Source organism: Neolamprologus brichardi, chromosome 9 (assembly GCF_056152115.1).
Source record: "Neolamprologus brichardi isolate AB-2024 chromosome 9, ASM5615211v1, whole genome shotgun sequence".
NCBI classification, from domain to species: domain Eukaryota; kingdom Metazoa; phylum Chordata; class Actinopteri; order Cichliformes; family Cichlidae; genus Neolamprologus; species Neolamprologus brichardi.
This window is the reverse complement of record NC_142112.1, coordinates 15990855-16005117: the sequence shown is the minus strand read 5'-3', so window position 1 is coordinate 16005117 and position 14263 is coordinate 15990855. Positions and strand designations below refer to the sequence as shown.

The window sequence follows — 14263 nt, the reverse complement described above, 5'->3', positions numbered from 1 at the left end:
CAGGGATGCAGCAACAATCATTTTTTACTTTGAAAGATGACGTTAACGCGTCACACGAAATGAATCGTGTGTTAATTTCCGTGCGTATATATAAAACAGATTTTTTTTTGACTGAAAAATATATGTGTTTACAAATAGTGTACTCTTTATATTGCAGCACTTGCAGGATTTCTACTATTAAGACCAGGTGTGTCTTTCATACATATGCATGTGCATTTCTGAGAGCAAATGTGCCAGGCAATAGCTCCCCGTTATTGTTCTGCGTAAATCCAAATGTAGTTCAATGGGAATTTTACCTAATTCACACACATACACACACGCACACACATCAAGAGAGATAATGCAGTCATTTTTTAATCCCAGCCTGATGAATAAATATAAATACTCCCATACAGATGATAAACTCAAAGGGTTTACGGGCGTTACATTAAAATCTCGACACTGTCATTGAGTGTGCAGTCAGACATTTTTCAATCTGATTTCTCATAAAACCATCTTATCCTCAAGCCAGGGATCTTAGTGCAGAAACCAGGCATATCAGAGACATTTCTCTCTTCCTCGCCGTCCACCGAGCGCATTCAACATTCATGCGGTGACCCATTTCATTAATGGAGAGAGCCTTTTTCACCATGTCTCCTCCCCTTCTTCTTCGGCTGCAGTCGTCCTCATAATCGGCCCTCCTGTCGGGGTTTCATGACTAATCTGCTCATTGACCTCTCGTTCACTCGCAGCCACCTCCACCACGCTGATGATTCAGTAACCGCTTTGAAGCCGGGGCAGTTATTGACACTTGCATCAGGAAAAACATTCGGAAAAAAATAAAGGGCGAGTTTAAATACACTTCTGTCTTTAACTGTAAATCATCATGCAGGCATGTGCAGAAAATGTAGTTGTGTTAGATGGTTTAAAAAATTAATTTAGATTTGATGTGACCAGATTTTATGTGTTATAAAGGCCTGTGCTGGGCCATCAAGTCTAAAACTTAAAACCACAGCCCTTGACCGTCTGTGCTTCGTAACACTCACTGTGTTGCTTTAACGTGAATGTGTTAGAGGTTATTTTTTATGCCACCCCTCCCACTATCTGCAAGCGACTCTGCAAAAATTAATTTCATTGGCACTGAATTAAATTCACCCTGTTTCCATTTATCCCCATCCCCATCTCTGTTTATCCCCATATCTTTAGGAAATACATTCATATCGACTCGATGCGTTACCTGAGTTGCTGCTAAACAGTAATGTTTAGTGCGTGATTGGCCAAGCAGCAGGGATGCCGCATGCATGCAGTGGCAGCGTGTATTGAATTTTAAAATCCTTCCAGAAGACATTAAAAAATAGAGTAAAGTATTTCAAAAAACAATTTTTTCAGGGTGTAAGTGGATGGACTAAGATACTGTTTTGTCTGGTAGGGTTGGCTCACAAAGCAGCACTTTTAAACAGTATCCACACATCATTGTAAGAGAGCGCCTACTTACAGCTACATGACAGTCCCAAATAGTCTCTCAGAGTTATTGTTATAATGACTTTCTGACTTGAAAATAGCAAATGTGAGACTTTGCAACAAACATGCTAATAAACTAAGAACTTAAAGGCGACTGAGACGCTCATTATGACCTCATTGAAAGGATGTGATGATTAGTTCTACAGTGGTACATAATCTGAAATAGCAAAAAGAGTTTTGCTTCATTTTATCAGTCAGACCTCCCACCGAGCTAGCCATATCGGCATAGGCGACATGAGAAGAGAGCCTCGTCAGTGAAGAAAACACCATATGGCTGTATTTCCCCCTCACAAGCTGGAGCAGATACAGCATTTCTAACAGAGGGAGAACTATTGACGGCGTCGTCATACTGTTTCTGTTTGTCAAAATCACCTCGATCGCAAATAAATACACACAGCAACAGCGGCGTGTGCATTTCTGTGGTAAGATCCAAAACCTCCCCGAGCAAGATATTTGATTCTGATCTGAAGACGACAGGGAGTGATGAATAAAAACTGCCTGATAATGGGATCATTGAGACATGAAAAGCCATTCTGAGCGAGTTATCTTTTGCGGAGGCCAGTGAATGTAGGTGCTCATTATGTATTGCCATCTGATGGTGGTTTAGCCTTCAAGCAGAATGGGAATGCACAATAGAGCTGCAACTAACAAAGGAGGAGGAGAATGCATTCAAACAAAGAAAAAGTGCCATATGGAAGGTTGCAGATTTCAGTTCTTTAGGAAGGTACTGTACTTTTTGCAAGGTAATGACTGAGTGATGGTTTGGGCTAACAGCTGTGATTGAAGATGATTGTGATGTTAGGTGATGGGGGTTAGAGACAAAGCATATTATATATTTTATTTCTCAGCTGATTACCACCATGGCAGCATAAATATCCTTTTATCTCTGGTAAATGATTTCACTTTTAGAGCAGTTGAGATAATTTGGAAATGATAATAATTAACACTTTGCAATATGCTGTTTAAAGTTATAAACATGTACTGTATTTATTGTGTGTGTTTAACAACTGGTTGATTGGATATCTGAATGTGAAAACCATTTAAAGATTTCAAATATAACAGGAATTAAAGAAAACCAAGATTGCTACTGTAGTTAATAGATAGTTCAGGTAGTCCATAAAGTCAAGTTCAGTCCCAGCAGGTCTCTTATATCAGTGCCAGCCCACACCAGCAAGTACACCATTGGCAAACCAATAGCTGTTTAAGCTACATTAGACTGCCCACAGTGTGAACACATCTACAAGCCACTTTGCAACCCACTTCCATTCTAGCTTTTTCAATCATGTCCGGCTTAATAGATGCCCTATCTATTGTCATCTGTTCCGTGCTGGGGTTTCGTGGCTGCGTTCCCCACTTCCAATTCTGCACGCACACACATGGAAGTGTGGATAGCACACAGTGGGAAGGTGTACTAGCCACACCATGCCTTCCAAATAAAAACGAAGGTCAGACCACACCAATGCAATCAATGTCCTTCAGGTGGTAGGTGTATCAAGCGATTTCTTCATGAATGTAAATACTGTACAGATGGTTTACAACAAGGTGGAGACCAGTGGTTACACTCAAGAACGGGAGGTTAGACACCTAAAAGAGCCTCCACAGCTCTGAGAAAGATTCTTTGGACATATGAAACCTAGATGAACCTGGTTAATGGGAATGATGGAAAGAATAAAGTATGGAGACGGAGAGAAACAGCTCACAATTCCAAGTGTAATGTACAGAGGCAAAATGACACAAAAAAAAAAACGTGTTGTTGTTTTTTTACTTTTGGATCAAATTTTATACATTTCTGCACAATTTTTCCACGTGAATTAATTATTATCAGAAAAAAATCCTAAATAAATAAATAAATACTAATAGTTATAACAATAATAATGTGCACGATTTTTGTGAATATTCTGAGTATTTTTTTCGAGTCCGACTTTGGCATGATTTCCACTGACCAAAGAGCGATTACAGATTTCAGCTCATGTTGTCATTGGTTGTGTGTCTGTGGTGCTGAACGGACAGCTCCCATAAAGTGATCCTAATAGCATTTTGCTTGTGTTGTTTGTAAAAATGTCCCTTTTTACTTGCATTTCTGTTTTAGTTTTATCTAGAAATACCTTCTAATACAGTGTCCTTGTGTGTAGATTTGCAATCACAAAGCAGAGTCAGTCAGATAGTTATATTTTGATGTATGGCTCAAATTATCTCCTCCTCACACCCACTTTGTTCTTTTACTTCTGGCTCATTCGGGAAGCCGTGCAATCCCTCATTTCGCTCACTGCACAGGATTGCGCTACAGGTCTTTCAGGGGATTTTCTTTTTTAAGAAGTGAACATAGTAACCACCTGAGCTACTAATGACCCTCACCCCGGATAAGGAGCAAAGTGTACTAAGACTTAACCCCTCTGGAAAACTGTCAACATTTTCTGTAATTACACCTGCTCTTTGGGTCTTACCCTGGTTTCAGATTATGGCCCCTAGTGGGTGTAGCCGTGTGAAGTGTCTGCTCCAGACACCGGGATTAAATAACAAAGAAGAGTGTTGCCAAAGTTTAATGGATAGTGATGTTAGTAGGAAGCAGTGAGATAAGACTAAAGAAGGAAAAGTGGGGTGTTTTATTATTTTTTGATGCTTTTCTTTTTGTTGTACGGTTGCAGATTGACTCTATATCACTACATATCATTGTTACAAATGCTTGCTTTCTCTCTGTCTCTCTCTTTCTCTCTCTCTCTGACACACACACACACACACAAAAGCAGTCTGCGGACCCAAACTGATCAATGCTGCAGCGTCTTTAGGGAGTTACTTCTGTCCAGGGCTCCAATGTCTCCTATGAAATGACAGGATCAGCTAATGTCGCTTCTCCACCTGGCCTCACCTCAAACTGTGTGTCTTCCCCATGATGGAGCTTTCTCATGCCTCTGCGGTGCGTTTGCTGTCGCTGGGTCCACAGCCAGTAGTCTTTAGCTGAGCGCAGTATCACTGAGGCCCAGCATGTCGATTCTATTGAACTGGCCTGGCGTGTCACAGGCAGTAAAGACCTCTTGATTGACTCCTGCTTGGATAGCATGTCCAACCCCATACATTAGTAATGCTGAGGATTCGATAGATGGATGACTCGGGCTGATTGATGCAGGCAGGCTCCGCATTTACACTTTTCTGCATCTTCAGTGGATGAGTCAAAAGGAGAACCACGTTTGCACAGCAATTGTAAAAATATACTGTAAAGTTTTCTAGGCGTCATATGGATTGTAATAGATTGAGTGGTTTAAAGAAGTATTTATTGTCAAGGTTATGTTAGTCTGGCAAGATCTTATTATTTTTTCATATTTAGAGTGAATAATGTTGAGAGTATTACGCAACAGAAAGCAAGAGTTGCTCATCCACTCACCAAAACAACCACTGAAATCATTAAAAATCCTGCAAATTTTAAGTTCACAGGCTCCCCACTGTGTGTGCCACTTCAAGACTTAATTGCCTCCTTAAGCGTATCACTTGTCCAGTATTTATTATCGTGAGGCGCGCAGCCAGCCAGTGCAACTCGCTGTTGTGACTGTAGCTTGCACTGCCCGTTCTGGCCTCACATCATTTTCTGAAACTGATACTTTGTCTCCTGCTCTCTCCTGCTGACAGCTGTGCGAATAAATTAAAAGCAGACTAGAAGGTAACAGAAATAAATGTTTAATATGTTAGAAAATAAGAATAAAAAGATTTCCACCAAATCGAAAGGTGGAGGTCACAAACACTCGTGTTGTTTAAAGCTGGGTATTGTGTTGAGGAATTCAAATCGACGTGTGAAGGCATTTTATGTTCAGCATCGCTCCTGTAAGGTTAAACTGCGAACGTATTCACTTAACAGATCTGTAAGGTCTGCTCGTTCATCGGCTGTGTAAATGTATTCTCTCATGCAAGTTAAACCCGAAAGAGGCGATGTTCGGTGAATCTGCCGTGATTTTTCTCACAGCCTGCACTTTTCTCTAACCGTCTGCTTTCTAGTGAGAAGAGAGGAGAGCGTTGGGGAAGGCGGATATAATTAGGGGGGAGGTTGGGGGCTGAGGTCCATCCCGGGAGAGCTGTTGCTGAAATCTCACTTCTTCCACTTCCCACAATGCACCGCAGGCCGGGAACAGGGGGGCAAGAGGTAGAAGAGGCAATTAGCAGGTAACACGTTAGCAGGCAGGCTGATCCATTTTAACTTACTACAGACAGCAGCTGCAAGCTTACATGTCAATGCAGGATATTACAATAGATGCACGTGTGTGTGCGTGTGTGTGTGTGTGTGTGTGTGTGTGTGTGTGGGATGAGATCATGCGGGACAAATATATTGCACAATTTACCAATCACACTTAAGCACACACCCCAAGACCTTTTCTCCCAGCCATTCCTGTTTTTCAATTCCATTCTGATCACACATCATTAGGCTGTACTGTCCTCTGATCCAGCTGCCCCTCACCCTATCGCCTGCCCCCCTACGACCCCTGGTGTGTTGTCATGTACAGCAGACACTGAATGCAGACGCGCTAAAAGAAGCCTTTATTAACCGAGCATTTGACCCAGTTGGCTTGAGTATGAAAACACCTGGCCGTTTGATTGAAATTTAATTGCTTCACTTAGTTAACCCACTTAAGGACCGTGTTGAGTTTAGTCTGCTCAATTTGTTGGGATCAGCAGCTTTGTGCATCGGGGATGTTGTTGCTTGGATTGTGGATAATTACTATTAATTAGTGGCTGATACTTTTGGCTTTGATGCCGCAACGAGCAAAATAGAGCGATGGCTGGGAATGAACTCGGCTAAAAGGAATTACGCGGATCGTGGCTGAACCAATGGAAGGGATAAAGGTGTTTTTCTTGAAAACAACGGCTTTGCGTTGCCTTGTTTATGTTTGTTGCTGCTGCTGTCATCAATGGAAAGGCTCCAATATGTCGTCGGCACCCCCAGTGTCAATCAGAATCCCATTACTGCAGAGGTCATGGACAAGCTGCTGCAGGTAAGTTAAGTCTCAGCGGGCTGCTCTGCTGCACCGGAATAAAGGGGAAAAAATAAATTTGTGCCCAACAGTATCTCCTATTTCCAACATTTCAAGGAAAACTTTAAACCCTGCTCAGATAGAATATGCTCGCTCCTTTCTCTTGGACAAAATGGAATCAAAACTTCAAAGTTTTTTTCCATCCTGTTTTTTTTTTTCTTCTTCTTTTTTGCCAGTCTAGCAATTTGAGCTCACAGCCTCATGGGTTATTTCGTGAATACATATCAGGACCTTTAGCTCACAGGTGGCTGGCACACTCAATAATGCCTTGAGCAATATCACTTTGAGAGCACCACACAAAAACAAAGATGCCTTAGGTCCATGAATATTTATTAATGGGGGAGACTGGAGCTAAGTAAAAAAAAAATGACAGACTAATAGGTGGAGGGAGGAGAGAGAAATGAGGAGAATGATAAGGTAGGAGAAAACACGCCACAGAGCTTTCAAAGTAAAGCGCGGCCAACAGGAAACGAAGACACAACATCGAACTCGTGCGAAACCCTGGAGGAGATTTGCTATTAAATTGCTGTTAAATACAATTTTACTTGGCTCTTTCTCTGAAGATGTTGTTGCTGGTGCAGCAGTGAGGGAGGGTCCCCTGGTGTTCGCATTCAGGAGCCGATGTTGATTGGAAGCACAACAGCACTGGCGGGTATGAGGCCCTGCGGGCCTCACTGGCGGCCTCCATCATTATGCCGACGGCACTATCACTTCTGGACGCTGATTAAAATGTTGCAGATGTTAAAAGAAGCTGAAGGTTAAACCGCAAAGGGCTCCGTGTGAAGTCATTTCACACCACATTGCCTATCCGCTCCACATACACGCACAGTAAAAATCAGATTTTTATAACAGAGTGGGGAGCAGCTGCGCTGAGCGGCACTCCGTGGGACCCGATTCTGATCTTGTCTTGATTTTTAGCTGCGAGTGCACGTCAACTCAACTCGAGGCACTTTTTCTCAATCAATTTTGCTACGTCTCAGTGTCGACTGGGTAACGCTGTGATACGTTTAAGCCAGTGTAACAAAAGAATTTCCCAGTCAAGCTCAAAGCTCAAAGTGGCCTCTTAGACGGGCCTCACATGGGTGACTGTGAAATGACAGAGTTTCTGCTCTTATTTCTTTTTTAACGCTTTTTTTAATCTGTAACACAGAACCAAGACAACAGAAAGCTTTCTGACAGATGCCATTACATGAGTTAAAAATTCAGGAAAATATCACAAAAACTAAGAAAAGCGTGCCAACACCAAGCCCATTGTTTTCAATTGTTTCCCAGTCCACAAAGCAATAGACCCCCACTGTTGCTCATGCAGCTTATGCCCCACTGGGGCTCTAAATGCATTGAGGAGTTTGGTATCACTGCTCGTGGTGAGTTAGCTGGATGTCTTATTTACTTTTTCCTGACTCGATAGACCTTTCACCTCCATCATTGTGTGGTCATGATTTTGGAGACGTGACGAGGAGCTTAGTTTTTCCAGAAAAGGTCAGAATGAAGCCACCACTCCTCTGGATTGAAAGTAAAGTCGAGAAGGTTTATATTAGGCACACCAGTAGGGGTGACTCCTGGGTTAATAGCATTAATAGTATTGTGCACCTATTTATCAGGCAGAAATAAATAGACTCATTTCACGTGGTTGTAATGCATGTCAAATCTGAATGCTTCCAGTTAATCATATCCATTTTGGATGAGCTTTCACATTTGTAGTTAAAAAAGAAAGCATATGGAGATCCATGAAATAAGCTTTTGTTGTCTTAGAAACACTAAAGTTTTAGGTGTCAGCCTAATTATTATGCACAGCCTTTTGCTACAGTGTAACCTGAAAATGAGACAACCAGCATAAGGTAGCAGCGGCTTATTAAAAATATACCTGACATCACGGGAAATAAAAGCTGTAGCATTACTTACCGAGAAAGCTTTTTCACACCTTTCAATTTCTGTGCCACTCGCTCAAAACAACAGATGTCCCACATCAGAACTTTTGTGTGATTTAAAATGATACGATATGCATGGAATATTTGAAATGAATGTGACTACGCTAGTGTTGCTAAATTACAAAAGCACACAGTGTGCTCCTCGTGTTCTTGGGACGGTGTTAAAAAGTGAAGCGAGCTAGCCACAAAAAAAACCCCCAAAAAAACAAAATAGCCAAATAACAATGCTGGCTTATTATTTACAGACTTCATGGTAATTAGCTGTAAATGATATAATTTGCAGCTGGTGACATTTATAAGTGAAACGCGGGGTTCTTGACAGTTTGTCTTAAATACCTTCATTAGCTCTGCAGCATTTCATTTAGGGGTGCGAACAGCAGGTTGGTGCATTTCCAGGGTCAGAGACAGTGTGTGATTTAAAACTTTTGGGAGTTATTGTGTTTATTTATGAGTCATGATGTGGCAAAGCAGGATGGGCAGGGTGGGAGAGGCCAGCTGGTACTGAAGTTTCTCACGAACAGATAAAAGGCCAGTTTATTTCCCCTTAAATTTCGCCACATTTGTAAGTAGGGATGCAACGATACCAATTTTTTCAAACTGATACGATACCGATACTTGGATCTGAGTACTTGCCGATACTGAGTACAAAAACCGATACTTCAACCACACACACACACACACACACACACACACACACACAAATGCAATGAATTGGAAGACAGGTTTTATTTTATTCTCTGCCGATAAAAAATAAAATCATAATAAAAATGACCACAAAAAAAATTTCAAGTGAAAAATAAGCACTTCTGTTAAATTATTGCGGAGTATCCACATTGTAATTTAACAAAATATCACTGAACTATTGGCACTGTCTCGAGCTTTCAGAATAATAAATAAACACTTCTGTTTGGAATAAAATAAATACAAATAAGGTTTGAGAATAAAATAAACTTTTAAATTATTGCAGAGTGTCCAATTTCATATCGCGGCTCGAGTATGCTGAGAAGATGGTTCAATCCTATGTTTTCCACGACCAGCATTGGCTGGTCATCCAGAGAAATAAAATGAGTCAGAGCCTCTGTTATTTTAACTGCCCATGGATTTTCTTTTGACATTTTTTATCGCTTTTCCAAAACCTGAGTTAAAGTTGGCTGTTCCGGTCCACACTGACATTTTGTTTAGCCTAGCTACAGCAGCCTCCAGTTTCTCTTTTTTATCTGGAGCCGCCAGTCTCACTCGCCTAACCCTGTGCCTGTTTAGCGTGGGATGTCCCCCTAGTGGCCAATCTAAAAAACTACAACAGAAATGACAAGCCACCCTCTGACTAATGAAATAAGTTAGTATCGGTTCATGGTATCGGTTAACTTTTACGAGTATGAGTACACACACATTTTACAGTATCGGCCCCGATACCAGTATCGGTATCGGTGCATCCCTATTTGTAAGGAATATGTTTTAGTAGGTTGAGCAGCAGAGTTGAGTCGATGAGTGGTACCCATTAAAAAACATGCTAGATCTTCTCTGCCAATGCCAAACAGCTTATTCTGTGACCAACACAACCACATCACTTGCAACAAATGCTGGTTGACGAATGTAATGCCACCCCACAGCAATGTGTGACCAGCATGCGGAGGAGGCGCCAGGCTGTTGTGGGCATTTAGTGGTTCTTCCACATGCTACTGAGGCCCCTCTTTATTAAATGAGTAAGCTGTTAAACTGCCACTCTGTCTCATCAGCTTTCAATCATCCAGACATCCAATAAATGACACCAAACAAGCATCTACATCAGAATAAGTTGTTTGGCATTGACAGAGAAGATTTAGCAAGTTTTTCATGGGTACAACTCATCGACTCAACTCTGTTGCTCAACCCACAAATGCATTTTCCTTACAAATGTGACAACATCTAAAGGGCAATTGTGGCGGGGCGGGCCGCCGACTTAAATATTGTACTGTCTCCCGTGGTTGGGGTTGTTGTGGTAATGTTGAGCAGCGGGAGAGCTGCAGCTCTGTGTGCATTGTGAACAGCAACCATGTGTGCTAATAAAGAATGCTGCAAAGCATGTTGATGTCACCGGGTCTGCTGTGCTCATTCACAGCAATAAATAGGCTTTCCAACGGTAAAAGATTGATTACCAAGAAGCGTTCTTACAACAAAGGGATAATCGACCAAACACAAATTTCCTTTCTTTTTGTGTACATTTCCTTTGATTTGAGAAGAAAGAAAAGACATTTGTAACGAACTCCCAGCATGCTGAACGAAACTGCACTTTAAAATGATTGAGACAGGCTTGAACAGTGGCATTTTACCTGACTCTCAGCATTTTTCCTCCTCTCTCAAACTAAACAAAGGCAGCACCATTAATCTGTGGTGAGTCATGCCTGTTTCATGGCAGGTACTCTTTAAAAACAACACAGTTATGCTTGACGTGATCATTTTGGGGAGTGTGTCATGCCACCTTTTTCAACATTAGCTGTCAAAATAAAAGTAGTGATTGTATAAAGAAAATGGACAAAATAACAAAACCACCGACATAACACTGGCGGAACCTGAAAGTAGAAATGTAGACAGCCATTGAGTATAAAAGATTTTTTTAATCCTTTAATCCACTTGTGGGCAGGGAATATTCTCCTACTCCTACTTCATGTTTAAATCAGACTATGTTAGAAAGCATTGTCACCAAATTCTCACAGCTCTTCTCTGGGAAATGTGGAAACATTCAGTCATGTTGTTGTCTGCAGCAAAGGTCTAAAAATTCAAAGTGCTTGACTGAAGCTCATAAATTAAATTAACAGATACACCCCCCACCCCACCCAATACTCATCTAGCCACAGCAGAAAATGAATCTGCTGAGTTTATTGTTAAATGGATGTTCTAGTGAGCAGGATGTGAGTGAGGATTTAGTGCACCTTGAGGGAGTCCCTCTTTCCAAACTGAAAATGTGCTTCTGAGATCTCATCTCATATTAATTTGTCATGGAGAAGGTAGTCATGCTGTTGCTCCACGCCGCCCTCTGGCTGACTCCGAGGTATTCGTCATCTTTCGGAGCTGCGAGCTTTTTGACGTCTTCAATCTCCAAGTGCTTGTTTCGCAATTTAACTTAGCTTGTTTTCCTCGGCCCTCCCTGCACCTCTTCGTCCCCCTCTCCCTCCCGATCTTCTCGTGTCCATCAGCTGTGACCTTACAACAATTACGCATCCTCCAGTGGGACAATTAAAACCGAACTACCTTCCCGAGTGGAGAGGGGGAGAAAGAAAGCGGAGGAAATAATGATGCCGGATTCATTCGTGCAGTCGCCTGCCTTCTTTGAACAAGCAGTTCTTGAAGTTGAGAAGGCGACTGTTTTAGCAGCTCTGCCTGTGTTCCAGTGCCACTGCTATTCAAGGACACGCTGCCCTTCAGCAGCATTGTCCAACAAAATAAAAGCCGTCTGTTCTCTATTCAGCACTGGAAAATTCACTCATGTTGACGTGCCTGTCCTCTTTCAACCCTGCCCCTCCTCTGCTTTGACAGGTGCAAGTGCAATCTTCACGCCAACAGCTGCGTGTATGACAAAGAGAAGTTGAGCTGTGAGTGTGAACACAACACCACTGGGCCCGACTGCGGCCGCTGTAAGAGGAACTACCAGGGGCGAGCGTGGAGTGCTGGCTCATACCTGCCCATACCCAAGGGCACCGCAAATATCTGTGAGTACACGCACACTCGAACACAAGCACGCCTCTGACGTGTTGGCTAATTAAAAAGATGGATGACATGGCAGTGTAGGACTTTCAGGAGGTCTTAAAGATCTCAACAAAATAATGGAAAATTTGTTGAATTTGTTTTTTAAAAAAAAAATGCATCTACAGAGACAAGTGATACAAGTCCAGTCCTAATTATCAGTATCCTGTGTGTCCTTTTAGAGAGTTCAGACGGTCGTTACATTCAGAGATGCTGAGCTGTGGCGTTTCAAAGCAAAGTGAAGCAATTAACAGCACGAAAAAAAGATGTGTGTATGATTAGGGATGTTATGTTGAAGCAAATGTTTCCAGACCAGAGTGCAGTCTAGTTAAAAGACCACAGTGTAAATAGGATGTTGTTCTCTCTTCTACAGCTCTGTTTTCTAGAAAATGTCCTTTTCTTGACCGCTCTAATTAGAGTGAAGTGAAAGAACCTGCACTACCTCCTCTGGAAGCTCGTTATACGCCGATGCGGCCTGTACAAAAGATGAATCATTTTTCTCCCTTTAGTTGGGGAGACATGGGTAGCACTTTAGAAGACTAGTGTAAATCCCCTGTAATTAGCACTTGAAATTACAATGTAATTTTAGTTACCTACAGATATTTAAAGCTAGGTACATTAGAACAAGGGAATAATAAGTCAGGTTTTTACAGGAAACAAAGAAATAATTATACTGTAGGTAAATATAAGTAGTGTGTAACTTTAGGTATTTTACAGGAAAGGAGACACAAATAATACTGTTTAACTACTGCTTAAGTAAATTGAAGTACTGTGTAGTTTCTTGGTAATTTTGCAGAGAAACAGTATTTCTCCAGTTTATATTGCAAGCACACTCAACACTTGACAAGTACATTTTTTAGATATGTATACATCTTTATATAATATTCATTATGCATGATGATGCTCTATTATTTAACTTTTATTTTACCACATAAATGTGATAAGGGCCGTTTTCCCTTACTAACTTACAAGAAAAAGAAAGCAACAACAAACAGACTCTGCAGGACTGTGTGATCTTTAAATGATGGAGTCAGCTTTGTTGTCTTTTACAGTCACTGTGCAAGCATAACTTTGAAAAGCAGTGTTGAGGAAAGTATCGTCTGCTTTCCTGTAAAATACCTGGAAGTTTAAGCAAAGTTAAGTCACTCCAAACAAATTATGCAGCACTTAAAATTACTTATAGAGTAATTTGTGTCTCCTTTTTTGTAAAAAAAAAAAAAAAAAAAAAAAAAAAACAACCCCCCCAAAAAACTTGAAGTTCCAGTAATTAAACTACTCATGCACTACCTAAAATTACTAATAAAATATTAACAGTGCAATTATTTCTTATTATCTCCTCATTCTAGTGTGCCTACCTTTAACTATCCATGCGTAAATTAATTACAATGTAATTTCCAATGAAATACATTGAAATTTCATGTAATTACAGCACTCTTACTCGTGGGCCATATTATTAAGTACTACTGGACAATGTTAGTGGAATTTATTTAAAGGATGTTAAATCTTCTATGTTGTTCCAAAAGAGGATCACAGGTTTAACTGTGGTATCATCTGGTATCTGTGAACCTTTCTTAACCTGTCCACAGGTGACAGCCCTTTGACACTTGGATTAGTTTAGTTTAGTAACTCGTTTTCTATCACTTTTTTTGCTTTAATTTAAGAACGAAACTAAACTAGCAACCAGCCCAGGGCACTTTCAGAGACACTTAAATCACCTTTCTTCAATATTCCCAATGCTCAGTTTGATATTTGACCATGTCTGCTTGCACTCAATCGCTACCATGTGATTGGCTAATTAGAGATTTACTGTCAGGTAAACAGGTGTACCTAAGAAACTAAATGCACCTGCTCGCTGATGAAATTCTACGTGGCACATTGTCAACAATAAAGGTACTGATGAGGTTTTGCATCGCCTCTGTAGATGTCAGACTTACTGGCCTGTAGTTTTCCCGTTAACAGTGTGTGCCCTTTTTCATACTTCTTTCCATCCTTCAGGCAAAATAGATTTTTATGGATTATATAAATCTGTGGGAGGTTCAGCAACCACATTATTATTTTGCTTAAAATTCTAAACTGCATTACAACTTTATTAGTTATAGA

At 41.0% G+C, this 14263-nt stretch overlaps 1 protein-coding gene across 4 annotated transcripts in view; it reads left to right on the top strand.

Moving 5' to 3' along the window:
* ntng1a (netrin g1a) overlaps positions 1-14263 on the top strand; it is a 118569-nt gene that overhangs the window by 70263 nt on the left and 34043 nt on the right. For all 4 annotated transcript variants that reach the window (XM_006806329.3, XM_087846001.1, XM_006806328.3 and 1 more), the window contains exon 4: positions 11957-12129. In XM_006806329.3, the coding sequence (XP_006806392.1) occupies positions 11957-12129 (173 nt within the window). The remainder of the gene's footprint in view (positions 1-11956; positions 12130-14263) is intronic.